General features: G+C 43.4%; 1 protein-coding gene across 4 annotated transcripts in view; it reads right to left on the minus strand.

Moving 5' to 3' along the window:
* Window positions 1-18545, minus strand: part of DNAJC6 (DnaJ heat shock protein family (Hsp40) member C6) — a 102911-nt gene that overhangs the window by 7612 nt on the left and 76754 nt on the right. For 3 of the 4 annotated variants that reach the window (XM_025212539.1, XM_006030876.3, XM_025212540.1), the window contains 9 exons: window positions 17292-17371; window positions 14804-14997; window positions 14623-14703; window positions 13282-13728; window positions 8129-8281; window positions 5618-5686; window positions 4541-4675; window positions 2527-2793; window positions 1862-2007 (listed from right to left, as the gene is read on the minus strand). In XM_025212539.1, the coding sequence (XP_025068324.1) occupies window positions 1862-2007; window positions 2527-2793; window positions 4541-4675; window positions 5618-5686; window positions 8129-8281; window positions 13282-13728; window positions 14623-14703; window positions 14804-14997; window positions 17292-17371 (1572 nt within the window). The remainder of the gene's footprint in view (window positions 1-1861; window positions 2008-2526; window positions 2794-4540; window positions 4676-5617; window positions 5687-8128; window positions 8282-13281; window positions 13729-14622; window positions 14704-14803; window positions 14998-17291; window positions 17372-18545) is intronic. The other variant, XM_025212541.1, reaches the window with a different exon arrangement.

Consider the following 18545-nt stretch of genomic DNA (forward strand, 5'->3'; position numbering starts at 1 on the left):
TGATGCTCGCCAGCTCCTTGAGTACCCTGGGGTGTAGATTGTCAGGGCTGGCTGACTTGAAGGTATCCAGCCTCTCCAGCCTTAATTAGGTCTTCCCAATTCTTTCCAAAGAGCAGAAGTACAAAGGTTGGCCATAAAGTTGTTTTAAACATTTGAAGACTTGGTCTTAAAAGCTTCCCTTCTGCTGACTAACTAGAAATTTAATCCAGTAGCTAAAATAAATTACACATAGCCTAGGCAGTTTCTCATCTTTTGCCAGTTTCATGCCTAATCTATATTCCTATTAATGTGAAAGAAAAAAAGGAAGTAGTTTAAATCACTCTGACACAGATGACTCACTGAGGTTACATACAGAAGAGGAAGAAGAAAAAAAAAAAAAAAAAAGAGCCAGGGACCATGGGGGAGGAGGACGGGGGTTAGAAATCAGTAGTAATTTCAATTGTTACACAAGTGGCTGGTGGGAAGACAAATACTGCATACTTTAAAGAGAAAAACCAAGCATATTACTCAAATGGTGTATCCTATGGATCAGCTGGGGGTCGGACTCGATGATCTATTGAGGTCCCTTCCGACCCTAACATTATGAATCTATGGGTTTTTACACAATTAGCATGAAGAACATCCAACCAGTTGCAATCAGTGACTTAGTGTCTAACATTTGTGCTCCAGCCCCACACTTGTCTGAAAGGCTACCGCTACAGTTTTGACACTAATCATATTTTGTCAAGACTGTTTGGCTTCTGATTGAGCTGCTCTCACCCCCTCTCTTTGTAACTGCAGATGGCTACAGATTTAGTTTCTGACCTGGTATTTCTAAGCCCAGATGAGATGTTGGCATTTAATCCATAGAGGGAGTGAGAGGAGAAAGAAAGATTCAGTAGAGAACTAATGCAACCCTGAACTGGCAGACTACAACACTAGTACTGATGAGCAACTGCTTTGTTTTTCATGGAGACAGATCAAAACAACACACACACACACACCATACTGCAAGATGGGAGTCCAGAGGTGCAGGAATATTCAAGGGATGTTCTCTCTCTTGAAGACAACTGAAGAATTTCTGCTACTGAACACTATCAAGCTGCCTCCTTCCCTCATAAAATGTGTGAGAAGATGGAATAAAACTTGTTTCTAGTTACTGAACAAGTTTGACAGAAGGACAGATAGAGCACACTGCACTGGCTTGCTTTGGTTCAAAGATATTTGCACAGATGTACTACAGAGCAGCTTTTTTTAGGAAGAAAAATAGTCACTCTAGGGAAACTATATACAAAACATTTTGAGATATATCAACTATAAAATTTAAGATTGTGGTACTGGCAATACCAAGTTTGGTGGTGGGTCAGAGCTGATCAGCTCTTTCCAAGCAAGTGTTAGTGGTGCCTCTTTACATAGGAAGCTTACACCCCCAGCTAGAAAGATTTTGTTGTTTTCTTAAATCAAGCAGTAATAATTCAAGCCTTTACCTAAGGAGGTTGCTGGTTTGAACCTCAATGTTTGCTAAAGATGGCAGCTATTGTTATGGAACGCAACTAGAAAACTAGGTGGCTCATGAGACTGTACTTAAATTCAAGTCCACTATAGAGAGTTTTAAGGTAGGAGCTCAGCTAGGCAACAGTGTTTAATGCAGTATATTTATATAGCTTGGGGTCCAGGAATGCGACAGCTTAAACCAAAAGAAGATTAATGGTTTCTGGCATCAGGGGTTTGATAGGTTAGCCCTGTTTGTCCTTAACATTCAAGGAAAAAAAACCTCTCTCTACAAGTTCAGTATTTAAATGCAATTCCCATTTGACAATGGATATTCCTCTTAGCAATGTCTGCACAATTCTCAAAAATGAAAAAGCCACACACAGCTTACTTTTAACTTTTCAGGGTCCATCTCCTTGGCCATTTCTTCTTTTCTCATCTCAGCTATTGTTCTGGGTCCCTTTTTGTCCTTGTGGGCATTAAAGCCTTGACCAGATAACAAGTCTTCAAAATCAGCAGACACTTTTGGTTTCGAGTCTTAAAAATAAAAAGATCAAAGCTCTTCACTTGCAAGAAATAAATGGATAAGTAGACATCACATTCCTCTCACTGCCCACCAAAGCAACATTCTTATACAATGACTAGCTTTTTCATTCTGATAAGTAATATCTATTTGGGTTTCATCCTCTCCCCAGCCCTCACCAAAAGCTTAAAAAAAAACCCAAACAAACCAACTTAGACTTTCAGGAGGGTTGATAATATATAGGGTCAAGTTTCCAGTGTCCCAAGCACTCAAGTTTTACTTGGAGAAAACAAAATGCTATGGTTCTGGCCATTTTTGGAACTATGGCTACAGCTTCTCAATACTATAAAGTTTCATAATTGTTATTTCCCCAGAAGGCAAAAAAAAAAAAAAAAAAGAAAATATGTAGCTACCCCATAAGATCATGAAAGGACCAATTTGGAGAATGAGCTCCAACCCAAAGCAGTTCATATGTTTTTTATTGAGCTATGTTAGCACCATTAATTGTTGGAAGCCAAATATTAAAAGCTCACCAGAATTGGCCAGTCCTTTTCCACGGTCATTTTGACTGCCAGGCATTGCTGAAAAACTCACATTGTAGTTGGGTCTGTTCTGGGGAGAAGAATGTGGCATGCCTGGCTGGGGCTTGGTCTGTGATTGCTGCCAGGAGTAGCCAGGACCTTGCTGCCAGCTGCCACCACCCATTGGCTGGGGAGATGGCTTCTGCGGAGAACCCATTGGAGGGAATCCTCCACTTAGTCCTGTTGGAGTGGTGGGTTTGCTAGCAAATGAAGCACCACCTACAATATAAGGACAGAAGGTTAGTAACTTGTTCCAGTCAACTGGGCACTGGCTTTTAAATCAGACAACTGGAATGTGTTTCCAACTCAGTCATTCATTTGTTGTGAAACCTTAAGCATCTACCTTGACCTTTGTGCCCATTTTCCTTTTTTTTACCCTTTTTGTTTCCAAGCTCAGAGACAGGTGTTGTCCTTTGTTAAGTTTACGTAGGGTCCTATTAGGTTTGCTGTACTTAGCTGCCCTCCAACCAACAAAAGAATACATAGCCCCCCGATGTGCTACCTATGCCTTACAATTGGAAACCACCGTTTCCCGTGGCTAATATATGTGACACCAGTTTTACTAGATGCTTTTCTAGACTAGATTCAATAGATGTCACTTGTCTATGGACATAAGCCAAAAGCCTTATAAACTGCAATACTGCAAAGTCCTCTACACTACCAAAAATAGTTAGTTTTTGATGTATACAAGACAGGCTTGAGTTCATGTGACCCAAGAATTTGAACTCTACTTAACATTAAAAAAAAAAAAAAAAAGTACATATATTGTGGAATCTGAGAGTTTGTTTCTTTTTAATGCCTACCTCTCTGCTGCAAATTCAGCTAAAGAAAATACCACATTAGCATCTCTTACATGATGCCTGGTGTGTTCTATGTTTTTCTCCTGTAGAGCAACTAGCAATCCAGCAGAGGGAACTGGGAAACCTAATTCCAGAACCATGCTGATACTGATGCAGAAGAGGAAACAAACAGCAGATAAAGCCATGTCATCCCGTGTTCTTCAAAGAGCAAAAGTTATAAGAAAAAAAAATAATGCTGTTTTCCTCTTCCACTGAGATAAGAAGTTGGAGAATGAAAAATCTACTCAGCTTCTTACAACCTGAACTGGGGGAAGTTAGCTTCTTACAACCAAAACCTAAACTCAGCTCATTTTGGGGGATAACCCAGCTGGGAACACTCATCTGGAAGTAGACTATGCTGTCACTGGTAGCCAGGCACCGATTATAATGGGGGGGGGGGCAGCCTAAGCCCCACCCTTAGAGGAGACATGCATGGAACAGCAAGTCAGAGGCAGAGCAGTATATGACATGGGGTGGTGTTAGTGCAAATCTTACAATTACTCAAGGCTCTAGGGTGTTCAAGTGTCCTCATTACGTTATGGATTATGGCTTTGTGCAGTTGTCTGCTAAAAGAGGAGCCCAACACTGAACTTTGCATTGGGACCCTAGAAGTTTGACCTCCCTGATGGTCGCTTGGGAAGAGGTATCAAAGCCTAGAAAGAGGAAACGGCTTAAGAGGCAGAATTCCAAGGGCTCCAAAATGTTTCTGGAGGTGAAAAGAAAAAGAATTGGTTCACCCCAGCCCTACTCAAACCCAATAGCAACAAACCTTTAACCTCTTTCCCCACTCCCAAATACACACAAGACACCAGCTCTTCAAGTTAAAACCTAAAGCCAGGCTGTTGGTAAGTAACTTCTGCCTTGTGCTGTTATACCTTAGAAGCTCATATGGTCTGAGGTTAGTCCTGACCAACTCTTCAGAAAGCTCAGATAAACCTTAGCTTTAAATAGTTGTGAAGAATCTGGCCTCCTTCCCCTCTTAGTATTGGTTTACAAAAGCAGCCCCAAGGTGCAAACATGGTAAACTGATGCAACAGCAGTCCATCTGCTTTAAATACCTAGTTACTCATCTTCTCTCCTCAAAGCTGACCAACTACGTGGGCTTTATCATTAAAAAACAAACAAACCTGCTAAACTTGCACCAAGAGTCCCCAAATCAGCAAATGGATCCAGAGTTTGTGGCTTAGGCTGATGAGTCGGAGTGCTATGAAGGGAACCTGTAGGACTGGTAGCAGCTGACTTGCTTCCCATACTTAGGCCAGCTGAAAAAAGAAAAAAGTGAAGAAATCCCAGTTTTAATATGAGCAGCACCATTGTGTTAGTGTGAACATTGAGTGAGTTGTGCTTGTGCGCTGTATATACAGAGCATCCTAATCTTATACTTTCTGCTTTGAAAAACAAAAGGTTCCAAAATGCTGACCACACTCGCCTACATTTGAGATACTTCCTTTACACTCCAGCCATGCAAAAGCATGGTTGGATAGGAAAGATACTGTGCTCAGACTGCTTCCACAACAATTATGAGACTGTAAGCAAGCAATGAAGCAAGATGCTTCAGAGGCTAAAAGCTTGGAGTTTTGTTTTGTGTAGTGGCTTTTGAAGACTACGATTTTGCTAGAACAGTCTTACTGTAGTGTGTTTCTCTAACCTAGATATCAAAACACACAGGTAGGTCTCCAGAGTGTTTGGAGTTGACACTTCATTTGGCTGCTTGAGAAGCTTGCAGTATTTCCTAGTTTCTGTTCAAAATCAAGGCCTCATTTAAGCCAAGACCGTTCACACGTCAGTAACTGAAAACCAAGGTCTTGTTTGAGATATTAAATACTGCAGAAGCTGTGCCCACTTCTCATAATGCCTTTTTTTTTTTTGTGTGTGTAAGTTAGAAGATAACACAACCTCTCCATGCTGTGAAAGTGTTTGCACAGCTCTACTTTGTTTACTCCAACTAGGAGTTTCAATTCTGTCCTCTTCAAAACTGACAGCTTTCAGGTGCTTAACATCTCTCGTGTGCAGGAAGCATGCTTCCCCCCCCCCCGATTTCTAATATGTCCTTTTCTGAATCAAGGAACCTTAGCTGCTTTTGCTCCATCAATGCAATAAGGCAAATATTGTATTGTATTGGGAAACACAAAAAGAACCAGCTTTCCCTATATCCTCTCCCCTACCTACCAACTCATCTTCGTAGGAGTTTGTAACATACCAACCTGGCTTACTGGGCCAGTCCCAACCCCCTGAAACATCTGGTTGTATGGAAACAGTTGGTGTACTAGACGCTAAAACAGAAAAGAAAAAAAGGAATGTATCAAGTAATGAATTAAAGCAGCACTGTAACCCAACTTCCAAAGAATAAGAGAAAAAGCCCAAAACCATGATTTTCAAGATGGTTTTCACTACCAAATGGCCAATGGGGGCACAAGTAATTTATTTGTTTATTTATTAAAAACAGCTATTAGAAGTCTAACCTTTTTCTTTGAGCCACCCCATGACATTTTGAGAGCGAGGCAAGCAGACTTAAGCATTTCGTGTTATTCCATTGTATGAACTACTATTTTTCTAGAGTCCTCTCTGCTCTGATTAAAGACTGTACGGGGTCATTGTGACCACCACCTATTAGGATCTTTAATTGAGCACCTGCAGCAATTGAGTGCAGGCTAATTCAGTCAGTTTGCCCTTGGTTTATCAGAAATTAAGTGCACCTGTTTTAGTTGCTGATCACAGAGAATCTCCGAAACATTTCAAATGATGACCAAAAAACCCTGTAGAGCTATACTGCACTGGAATGGTGGGGAGAGAGGAAAGAGGTGCAAAATTATAGCATGCAGCATGATACACAGCAGGTACCTTTTCTACAGCTGGAAACTGCCAACAGTGAAATGCTGTTTAAAAAAAAAAAAAAAGAGCATTTTTGGGATTTGTTGAATCCCAAATTTTAAATAGGATGGCAGAATGTCAACTAAAATTTGCACACAGGGTCAAGTGGACAGGCATAGCATTTGAAACATAATGGGTTTCGAAAAAGTTTAAACAGTAGCATTTCAGCTACAGACAGATACAGCCCCAGCTCAATTCTCTCAGCTGGAGTTTCAAGAATTGCCAGGGCTGCGCACAGCAACATGCTCTCCAGCCAGGGCAACCTACAGCTCATCACCCTGAAGGGTAGAAGGGAACTGGTAGAAAAGAGCAGCGCACTGGGGGATGCTGGGGGGCTTGACCCACTGTACAGCTGTAAGAAGTTAGATTTAAAAAAACAAAACAAAAAACTATGGGCTATCATATCTGGTTATGCAAAGTGATTTATCCCACACATCTATTTGAATATTGGCCTTTTGAAGGGTTTCAAAGTCATTTGAAAAGTTTCAAATATTACACGTGTCTGCTCCTTAACTCGGACCCAAGAGATCAGGATCTTTCCCTGTTTTAAAAAAGGCTCATCCTCACTCTCGTCCCCCCAGCACGCTCCCCACTATAATCCCTTCCATAATTCTAGAAAGCAGTCTGTATTACCCATCTTCTACTCCTCAGAGTTCCTTCCCTATCATCCCATTTCCTCCCTGGGCTCTGGTAGTTTTTCCAACATGGGGAATGAAGATACAATGGAGATGCTGCATTTGATGTGCAAGGAATAAGTGGTGTGGGACTTGACAGATTTGCACAGGTCTGAGCCACTGTCATACTGTGTTTTAGTAAAAGAAACTGAGGGCACCCCACTCTTCTAAACCAAGCATTCAGATTTCAGTAAAACATTTGGCACTATCCTCAAGAGCAGCAGAAAGTACTGAAACAAAAACAGAGCAAAGAAAAAGGTGTCATCACATTTCTGATGAGAGAGCAGAAGGCTTTATCTCAATAAGAAGTGCATATAAATATCACACCAACAAAAGATTTTTCTTGAATGCAGCATAAACAAATAGTTAGCTTCCTTGACCGAGGTTATCCACCCTCTTCTGCCTGAGTCTTCTGTTATTTCTAGGCCCTAATAATTCAGTTTAGTACACTATAGAGTCAAGAGGGAGATTAAACTTCTTTCATTAGTCCAGTATGCTCTAAGTGAAACCAAAATATCTTAGTCAAAATTAAACACCCAAATTTAGTCCAAGCCAAGATAATGTCAGATATTTAAGAATCACTTCTTATAATTTTGCCTTTCTTCCTACCATGCCCTGCCTTACTTGAGTGAGTTTCTGAAGTTTGAGGGGTGTGTTTCAGTCAGGGAAGGTTGAAAATCCTCAGTATGAATTAGCTCAAGGCTAACTATTTGACAGCTCTTGCACCGAAAAAGTGAACAATATGGATGTGGGCTGAAGCTTAACCAAAAGACTGATGGTTTGACTAAATACCAAGGGACCTATGGTTTCTTTTGCAGCCTTAATGGGCTGTGCCTTGTTTAAACACAATTGGTGGTAATTCACTTCAAGTGAGACCTCAAGCACACGAGCACAACAGCAGAGACCACCATTTAGTGGTCTTTTATTCATGTACACAAATAGCTGGTTAATTAAATATTAATTGCTAGTGCGACAGAACCTTCTTAACCATACTTCAGATTATGAATAAGCCGAAAGACTAGAGACTGAAAGCCCTTTCTACTCTCCAGCAGGCAGCCGCGGTTTAGTGTCATTGTTTAAGGGCTAAATAAATGCTTGCTCCCAACGGCTTGCTCTGGCATTTGAAAGGGGATGTAGTGCAAGTGCAATGCAAGACACTGAGTTCCTTACCCATCTGAAAAGGATCACTGTGTACTGTTGGTGAAGGACTTCTTGTTGCTTGAAGGAAAGGATCACCGGTGACATTTGGTGAACCAAGAAAAGAACCAAGCAGATCTGGACCAGGCTGCTTAGGGCTAGCTCCAAATGGGTCAAATGCTGTTGCTGTAAAAATGCATGCGTGTCATTTTCTCCTAATCATACCAAGCTTTCCCCAACACCCACCACAGGCCATGCAGAGTCAGGGAAAGAAACTCTTAACCAATATTTATTTCACTAGTACATACAAGTATTCCAGTCAAGTTCTGCAGAACGTAGAACTAGCTGTCAGCTATGACTGTGGCAACAGATGCAGATCCCATCTGTCATATCCAGGGAAGTTCCTAGATTTCAGCAGTAGTAGGAAGCATGTAAGAATTGGGACTTGAATGTTCTGTAAGCAACAGACGGGGACAGTCCCACAACTGGAAGTAGCATATAGCTCTCCCCTGCCTGCAACTGGAGGTCTCCAAGATTAGAAAGGTGGAGGCCAGGTCTACACAGCAAGCATACTGTGGCACACACCAAACATACCATGCTATTGCTTTTTCACAGGCCACCTTCTAAACAAAGCACTATAGCCACATCTGCACATCACTATTATGGGTGGGAGGATGATGCCAAGTATCCTGTTGCCATGTTAATCAGCCCACATTTACAAATGAAAAACTCACCCTATAGTAGTGTCTTCAAGAACCCTGCATTGCTCCACACAGTTTTCCCCCTGCAACAGTTCCTGCAGTTTCCCCACTGCTGAACTTCTTCCAATTTAAAAGGCAGCGCATGCAGAGCAGCATGGCATTGCTGGGGAGAGGGGAGTTGCTGTACAATGGGATAAGTTGACTATATAGATATGGCCTTAAATATATACTACCATCTTTCCTGCATGTACAAAGTTTCCTTTCCCTACCTGGTACCCACAACTGGAGGTCAGCTCTTGCATAAGCTTCATTTTTGGTATACATGTAATCCATGGCATTGGGTATTTAAAAACACTACTCTCCCTGAACCCACAGGTTGTTTGCTGCTACCTTTTAGGAATACTGAGAGAGAGGAGAGAAGAGAGAGGACATAGCATCAGCAATGTTCAAACGAAACTACCATAATATTGTGAATGTAAAAGATTAGGGAAGACCACCTGCAGCTCTGTGCACTGCATGCTTAAGTCATTTGGCAGTACCAATACTTATGTTTCTCAGTTCTCTATTACTGGTTTCTGGTGCCTCCCACATCAAATGCAAGCTCTTGTTCTTGCTTTCAGGGCTCTGTCCTCTTGTATCTCTCTTCTCTTAGCATGCTTCACTCCCTGCTCACACCCATAAGTCCTCTTTGGAGCAGAATGACTGTCTTCGCCACACACAGTCACTCCAACTAGCTCTCCCCTCTATTACCTCACCCATGGCCTCATCTTTAAGTCTCATGTTCACCACGGACAAAACCACAACAAGTGACTTGCAATGAGAGCTCTGCTCACAAGTAATCCTGCTGGTGTCTACGTGCACTAGTAAATGAAGCTTCCCTCTAGACTTGGAGCACTAGTTTCCTTCAGTGTAATACAGGGGTCCTCTAACCCTAGCCTGCAGCCCAAATGTGATCCAAGGAGCCATGGCATCTGGCTTGTGGAGCTCCCCATGGGTTGGAAAATTTGGTGGTGGCGGAGCAGTGGCCAGAGGGGAATCTGACACCCTCTCTTGCTGCCAAATTCTCAAGCTCTGTGCGACAGAACAGAGCTAAACCATGCCTCCCTTCTCCCCACAACCCTCATCAGGCCACCGGCTGGATCCAGCACACAGACAGACCAGGCACAGCCCATCCTGGGAAAAAAGGGTTAGCACCACTGATCTAGTAGGCTTTCAGGATCTTCTGGAAGTTTATAATACAACCAAACACAATAGATATTTTACTGCCGCTAACTGTAGTGCTATCAGAGACTTGGCTCATCTTTCACTCTGAAGATATAGCTTACATACCACATCAATAAAACACACTTGTGGCAAGCAATTTTATTAACCAATTATTTGCCAAGTTAACTTGGGAAGTTCACTACCAGAAAGTCATTGAGGATCAAAAAGGACTTCTTGAAATGATTCTAGTTCAGCACAGGGAAAGAAAAAGAAAAAAAAACCCCTCAGACTTCAAGGTTCTTCTAGACATCCCCCACCTCCACACAGACACCCACACACATAGACTTCATGCAGAGCCCAGGAGCAGCTGCTCCTTCAAACTTGCAGTCAAGTCAGGCCAGTAATTTTAATTCTATAAGCTCACAACTGGCAAGTCTGACCAAATTGTTTCTTAGGTACTTTGCTATATTCCCATCTAGTTTGGGTTTCTCAGTCTCTGTCCCTCAGCACTTCCTTCATAGCATCTCTTCACTTAACCCTCCAACCCCCAAACAAGTGCAGTCTCACTCCAATTAGGTCTTACGCTCAGCCCACAAGCAAGCTCCTGCGTTCTGTTTCCAGTCTAGATTGTCTGACTTGCACATTTAAGCAGTCAGAAGAGAATGTCTCACCCAATATTTGCCTGATGAAAGCACGAGAGATGCATGCATGTGTCCATAGGATAGAGGTGGATCAGAACAGAAACCCCAACTGACAGAAGGCTCAGATCCAGACTGCTACATACATCTCATCTCCTTCTATGAGCAGGTAACTTGCCACTTGGATAAGAGAGAGAAGGTCAACATTATATACCTAAACTTCCAAAAGGCCTTTGATCTGGTATCCCATGATGTTCAAGAGAGTGTTGGAGGATTGTGGGCTTAACCATGAGACAGTTAGGTGGGTAGGAAGCTGGCTGCAGAGTAGGGCCCAGAGAGTTCAATGGACGGATCTGTCTCAGCCTGGTGAAAAGTGGCCAGTGGTGTCCCTCAGGGGTCCACGCTTGGTCCAGTGCTTTTCAACATCTTTATCAATGATTTGGATGTGGGGGTGAAGAGCTCACTGGCCAGGTTCGCGGACAACACCAAGTTATGGGGGAGTGTGGTCACACTTGAAGATAGGCTGCAGATACAGGCAGACCTAGACAGGCTAGCAAGTTGGGCAGACTGGAACCAGATGAAGTTCAACATTGAGAAGTGTAAAGTGCTCCATCTGTGGACGAACAATCCCCAACACATTTACAAGCTTGGTGGCACCAATTTGACTCGTACTCCGACTGAAAGGGACCTAGGGGTGATAACAGACCGTAGTATGAACATGAGCCGTCAGTGTGATGCTGTAGCCAGCAGGGCACACAATACTCTGGCATGTGTCAACTGATGCATCTCAAGTAAAACCAAGGAAGTGATTCTTTGGCTTTACTCAGCATTGGTGAGACCACAGCTGGAGTACTGCATCCAGTTCTGGGCAACGCACTTCTACAAGAATGTGGAAAAGCTTGAGAGAGTCCAGAGAAGAGCCACCCATATGATCAGAAACTTGCAAGGCAAGCCATATGAGGAAAGGCTGAGGGACTTGGGCCTCTTCAGCCTGAAAAAGAGAAGGCCAAGAGGGGACCTGGTAGCACCTTACCACTACATCCAGGGAATACATCAAGGGCTCAGGGCAGGGCATCCTTGGGGAAAACCAGGAGTAAGGGCCTCAAACTTCTGGAAGACCATTTTAGGCTTAACTCTAGGAAAAACTTCTTCAGTCAGAGTGTCCAGACTGTGAAGTAAGCTCCCTCCAGAGGTGGTGCAATCACCTACCCTGGAAAGCTTCAAGAGGAGACTGGACGGTCACCTTGCTGGGGTCACCTGACCCCAGTCATCTTTCCTGCCTAGTGCACGGGGGCTGGACCCGATGATCTTGTGAGGTCCCTTACAGTCTATGAATAGCATGTAAGTATGTGTGTGGATATGTGGGAGGGGGTGGGGGTTGGCTGAGGTGTGTGGGTGCATGTGTATGGTGGGGTGCACATGTGGGACTCATCCTATGAACACAAGCATACCCTCCCATTCCTGGCCCTGGGGTACCAGCAAGGGTCCTGCGCTCCCACAGTCCAGTGATGCAGCTGGGAGCCACGTGGTACTGGAGTGGCAGGTAAGCATACAGTGAAGCAGTGAAATCTGTAGCAGGCAGAGGTTTCCAACTGGGAGGGGAGGGTGTGGGGGGGCCAGGCTGGCCTTGCTACTGGAGTCCTGCTGGCTTCCCCTGGGTCCTACTGCCCCTGGCTCCTCCCATCTTTGACAGGCAGCCAGAAGCAAATGAATATTAATTTTTCTAAAATTTTTAGGGACCCCGTGGGCTGGTTAGAATGGCCTGGTAGGCCGGATCTGGCCCACGGGACATATTTTGCCCACCCCTGAATCAGAAGAACTGGGTTTTTCAGAAGCAGGGAGAAGACTGGGAGGGTAAGAAAGAAAGAGAGAAGTACCTGATCTGTCTTAAATATACAACAGGTTGTATAAAGAGGACAGAGATCAATTGTTCCATGTCCACTGTGTCAGCTTGCTTTGCAAGACAGGCAAAGGTTAGATGTTAACACACAAAATATTGCATACTCAAATCACCACTCTATTTGATAGCTGGCTCTGTTTGTGTCTTTTCACAACATCTAATAAAGTGAGCTCTGGCTCACAAAAGCTTATGCATCTCTGATTTAGTCAGTGTATAAAAGGGGCATCTTTACCCTACCTACCATCACTATAATTGAGTATTAGATGAGGCTACCTACATATCCTTTTGCTAGGAATTTCTACCACCCCTTCCCCTGCTTCTTATGAAGCAAGTTAGACTATCTGTCTGGGATAGTCTGTGTATACTTGGCCCTGCCCAAGGTCAGGGGAATAAGCTAGGACCTCTTGAGATCCCTCCCTAAGAATGTTGGGGTGGAAATTAGTTCATATTAACAGAATCCTAACACTCCAACAGTACACACAGAATAGCAGGTACCACTGAAAACTGCAGCAGCAAAGACTCCCAAGAGCAACACGCTGATGCAAATTGCCTCAATTTCCATGCTGGGCCTCCGATATTCTCCAGGGAATTGAGACTATTCCCCCTCCTTCCTCCTCTCCCCTCCCCTCCCCTCCCCAAATAGTCTCTAATTCAAATTCAATAGCTCAGAAAGGAGCATTCAATATTGTGAAGATAGGAGTGTAGGGTACATTTGTGCCAATCGAACACTGGATTATGTATTACCTTCTCCTACTCTTGGGGAGGGAGATGGGGAGGCTGAAGCTGCAGAACGCCGAGGGGTCGAATGCGCAGACCCAGTCCCACCCACATGAAAGACATCTTCAGCAGCTGACTGTCCACTTTGACCAGGTGCACTCGGCCCACCAACCCCAAACAAATCACTCAGCAAGTCTGAATTAGAAGGGAGAGCAGTGGACTGAGTGGGGACGTTCTTGCTCATGGGGCTACCATCTAGACCCAGCAGATCAACATCCACAGGTGGCGGTGGGAGTGGAGGTTCTTGCTGCTTCTTGCTGTGTTTTGGGGTTCCATGAGGTTTGTCACTACTTGCATTACTGTGCTGACTGGAAAGGGACAAGAGTTCATCATCCGACTGTTCGCTTTCTTCATGCACAAGCACTGCCCGATCCTCCGAGGTGGGGTGGGAACTGCTTTTGTCAGATTTCTGATCTAAGGGATCAAAATAATTCGTGTTAGCTGTTGGTTCCTTAGATTTAAAGGGCAGCTTATTACATGACTATACATGTGCACAGCCCCCTCCCCAAAATGACAACACAAAAAAAAAAAAAAATGGTGCTTAATTGAAAACAGAAGTCATTTGCAGAGTTCAGCTTAGCTTATAGTTGCCGATTTCACCAACTGGGAAGTTAATAGACTTTGCTCAACCTACGAAGCAAATGCAAGAGCCCAGATGAAAACTGAAGGACTTCCTAGGTCTATTTGAGCATTTGGGCTGACTTAAGCCTTACAATGATGCAGAGCAAAGTAATAATCTCCAGTTTCAGTGTCATGCAAAAAGTTGATTAAACATCAAACCACCCTCAGATGAATTCTCAGGTTAGGTTCTGTATGTGGCATAGCTGCTAAAAAGGATCCCTTCCCCTACACCTGCCCCCTCCCCATTTTAAACTATACTATAGGTGGGGATCTGAAAGAAACATCCGTGTTGAATACATCCCAACAGACCACTCTCTTCCCCTCAATTGGGGAATCCAATCCTTTTATGGGAATGATAGGAAACAGGAAAGTAATGATAGGCCAACGGGAAAGTAAAGGGTTTTAAAACAACTATCTTTGTATATTTTTTTGCTGAATCAGCAAGGTAAGACTTCAGTCAAATATTGAGCCAGTGGACACCGAGTACACCACCTCAGAAGGACAGGGGGCATTCATTTCAATTCCAACTGCAGCATAAGTATAATATAATCCAGAAAACTGGAGGGAATAAAAAGGTAACACCACCAATGGGATTCTTTGTGAATATACACTATTTCCCTCAAAGTAATGGGGAAAAAAAAGTGTCTTCCTAGTTCTAATAAGTGTTAGAAGGCCGAGTCTACATACCTTGCCAGTTCAGAGAGGAGAAGAACGCACCCTGTCCAACACTCTTTAGGTTATCCTGAGGTGCATCCACTGGGCCTCTACCTGCACCACAGAGCACCAAACACAGGCTAATATAAGCAAAGCAAATTCCAGCACCAGTTTTAGAAGCTGAGGAACATACACAACCCAATGCCATTCTCACCTGCCAAAGCAAGGGTATCTTGATGTTCTTGGTGAGAGGAGAAGAGAATGCTGGGATTGATGTCTTTTGTTGTGAAGTTCTCCCATGGAGGAGTTAGCTCGGTCTGTCTATCAGCAGACTGTATCTCTACCTCCAGCATAACATGAAACAACTGAGGATACTTGTCTGGAGAGTCGCATGCATCCAGTTCTGGCCTAGATGTCAACAGAGAGTTTGGTAAGTAATGAAGCAGTTTTTCTGCAGGCACACAAGTCTTTAATATGCATTCCCATCCATATGGGGAGACAGCTCTCTTAGCACCTTTAATGAAGGCCTCTGGTCAATAAGGAGTAGTAGGATGAAGTAACCTGCCAAATATATTCTTACTAATTGAATAGAGGCAACCAGGTAGGCAAGTGTTATTCTTTAGTAATTGCCCAAGATGAGGGAACAGGAAGACAAGTTTTCTGAAGATTTCACTTCACCTTTGTACTCCCCAGAAACAAGTGAAGCCAATGTAAAAGGATTTGGGCTCCCACTCCCATTCAACAGCACTGAGGCAGCTAGAGCCAAACACTCTCCCAGGAGCATAAGGCTGCTTGCAGTCATTTAAAAAAAAAAATTTTTTTAATTAAGAAATGGTGCTTTAAACTTGGTGCATTCCCACACCAAACTCAGCACACACCCAGAAGAGGCAGTGCATTAGCTGGACCCGGTTCACCCAGTGTCTGTATAGATCAGGCACTTTAGCAGGGCTTTCTTGGCACTTACCTAACAGTTGATTGAATCAGCTTTAGATAAAAGTGCCAAAAAACCCCACTAAAGCACCCCATCTATACAGATGCTGCAGAGCCAGGTTGAAGTAACATGCTGCTTCATCCAGTAAAGCATGTTTTTCTAGGAGTTAGTTTGTTTGTTTTTAGGGGCAGGTGGGAGGAGGGGGTTGGTTGTTTTTTTGTTTGTTTGTTTGTTTTTTAAACGTCTGCAAACAGCCAAAATGTAAGCGTGAACAACTCTCCAAATTAGGAAGCCCCAAACAGCAAAGTTGTCTCAATTTAACCGGAGGCAAATCTAGCCCACACCCCAAAATAATTTATTCTACACCTAGGCCTTTTTGTTTTATGGAAGGCATCTTCTACTCATCCTGTGGTTTGTGTATCTGTATTCTGGCCAGTCTTCCTTTCCCCAAGGAATTTCCTTGCCTTAAAATCACTTGGTTGCAATCCTTGATGTACCAGCTCCATCCCAGACTGGGAAAGGAGATGTTCCTTTGGCTACCTGCCAACTCCAAGTTCATATTGATTCAAAAAGATAATGGAACAAATGGCTCAAACCTCAAAATACTTCCTCCAACCTCAACTCTTCTAGTCTCTCCCTACTGACAACACCCACCAGTTGCAGTTCATATGCAGGGAAGTTACTCATCAATGCTTTGGCCTCAGGTTGGATATCAACAGTTCTCCACCTTGGGAAGAAAAACCCGCATCATGCTTATAGGCTCAGCAGAGCTACGCTGGCTAGCACTATGGACGAAAGGGACTTGGGGGTCATGATTGACCACTAGATGAACACGAGCCTTCAATGCGATGCTGCAGCTAGTAAAGCGAGCAAAACGTTGGCTTGCGTCCTTAGATGCTTCTCAAGCAAATCCTGGGACGTCATTCTCCTGTTGTACTTGGCCTTGGTGAGGCCGCAGCTGGAGTACTGCATCCAGTTCTGGGCTCCACAATTCAAAAGGGATGTGGAGAAGCTTGAGAGAGTGCAGAGGAGAGCTACGTGCATGATCAGAGGTCAGGAAAACAGACCTTACGACAACAGGCTGAGAGCTACAGGACTCTTCAGCCTGGAAAAGCACAGGCTTAGGGGTGATCTGGTGGCCACCTATAAGTTTATCAGGGGTGTTCACCAGGATCTGGGGGAGCGTTTGCTCACCAGAGTGCCCCATGGGCTGACAAGGTCAAACGGTCACAAACTCCTCCATGATCGTTTCAGGCTGGACATAAGGAAGAACTTTTTTACTGTCCGAGCCCCCAAGGTTTGGAATAGACTGCTGCCGAAGGTGGTTCAAGCACCTACTTTGAACTCCTTCAAGAGACATTTGGCTGTTTATCTTGCTGGGATCTTATGACCCCTGCTGACTTCCTGCCCCTGGAGCAGGGGGCTGGACTCAAAGATCTTCCAAGGTCCTTTCCAGCACTAATGTCTATGAAATCAACACATCACTTTAGATAATATCACTAGAGCTAGATATTACCACCTCTGATAAACACCATCCTGAGTGTTAGGAGCAGGAAAGAAAGCTATTTGTCACTGTTCCTTAGAAAAGGAGTTATATGTCAAAGCCATTAAAAAAAACAAACCCCTAAATCAGCAGCCATTTCTCATTATTGTGCCAACACATCTTGATCATTTATCACAACAAGCCAGCAGTGGTCAGATCACTCATCTATCTGCAAGTGACACACTTAAATGGAGCTAGGATCTGCATGCTGACTTAAGTCATACTTACTTTGTGAATTTTAGTGTGGTTGTTCCTAGTGCTATGAATCCAGTATGAAATTGAATCTGGAATATTTGTGTATTTGTCATCTTAAAAAGAGAGGGAGAGATATTAAAACAGTTTTAGTATTGACATGCAGCCAACCAAGCCAAGCCATTCTACCTCTCTGTCACTATGCATGCATTTTAATGTACATAACTTGCAATGCCTGCCTCCTTTAATGTTTTCTTTCTTGTAGTTCAAGATAGCTTCAATGTTTAGGCCTCACACCCCTGTTTGAAAGTCTAAAAGAGCTTGAAATATCATTTTAGCTCCTTTACGTAATACAAGTGTTCTGACAGACAGCTGTTCTACCATTGTGATTATATATATATGGAGCATAAAAGTGTGCCATGAAAAAAAATATCAGAGCTAATTTTAGTTCTGGAGTCAACCTAGACAAAAATTAGCACAGCACCAGCCTTGCAGCTTTGGTGCTACTAGACTGTTTCCAGTACCTACACTAGTTGAGCTATTTCTGCATAGCAGTTCATCATAGCATACAGATATACTCCACATATGCTGAAAATATATTATGATTCCAGAGAGCATACAAAACCTTGGACTTCCAGCCTGCTCTCTCAAATAAGATGGAGATGGTACATTAAGAAGAGAAATATTCCTTATAGTCACTCTACAGACTGGAACCAAAAAGCCTCAGGCATGGACAAACTACCACTCAAAACTATTAGGACTTTATGCCTATTTAAAACCCAAGACTGAACTCTGGTGAATAACATGGGGAGGAGACCAGCAGGTTAAAACGTACATACCAATAACCAACTATGGTTGTGCTCCCCAAATTCTGTTACAAGCCAATGTGCACCTGCCTGTACCATCAAAATAAGGCACCAGTTACAGCACACTGTGCTGTATAGTACAGTTGCTCCTTCCTTTGCATGCTTTGCTAAGCAAAGCAGTTGACATTTAGAGTTGTCATATTTAGCACACCCACAAGGGGGTTAGAGACTAAACTGAGTTTTCAGTTTAGGTAATACTGAAGTGATATTGCAGCTATGATGGTCAAGGAATTATGTAAGGTAAGGATTTTTGTGTGCAATATCTTTTATTGAACCAACTGCATGGTCAAGATAGACTTGGTCAAGCTTTTGAATGCAAGCCATTCTTCCCCCTCCCCGACAACAGCTCTGAGGTTTGTTCAGTTTCTGAACTCCAGGCTTTTTGCCTGAATTTGCAGAAAGCCCTATTCCATTGGTTTTCATT

The sequence above is a fragment of the Alligator sinensis genome, unplaced genomic scaffold (assembly GCF_000455745.1).
Source record: "Alligator sinensis unplaced genomic scaffold, ASM45574v1 scaffold982_1, whole genome shotgun sequence".
Taxonomy (NCBI): domain Eukaryota; kingdom Metazoa; phylum Chordata; order Crocodylia; family Alligatoridae; genus Alligator; species Alligator sinensis.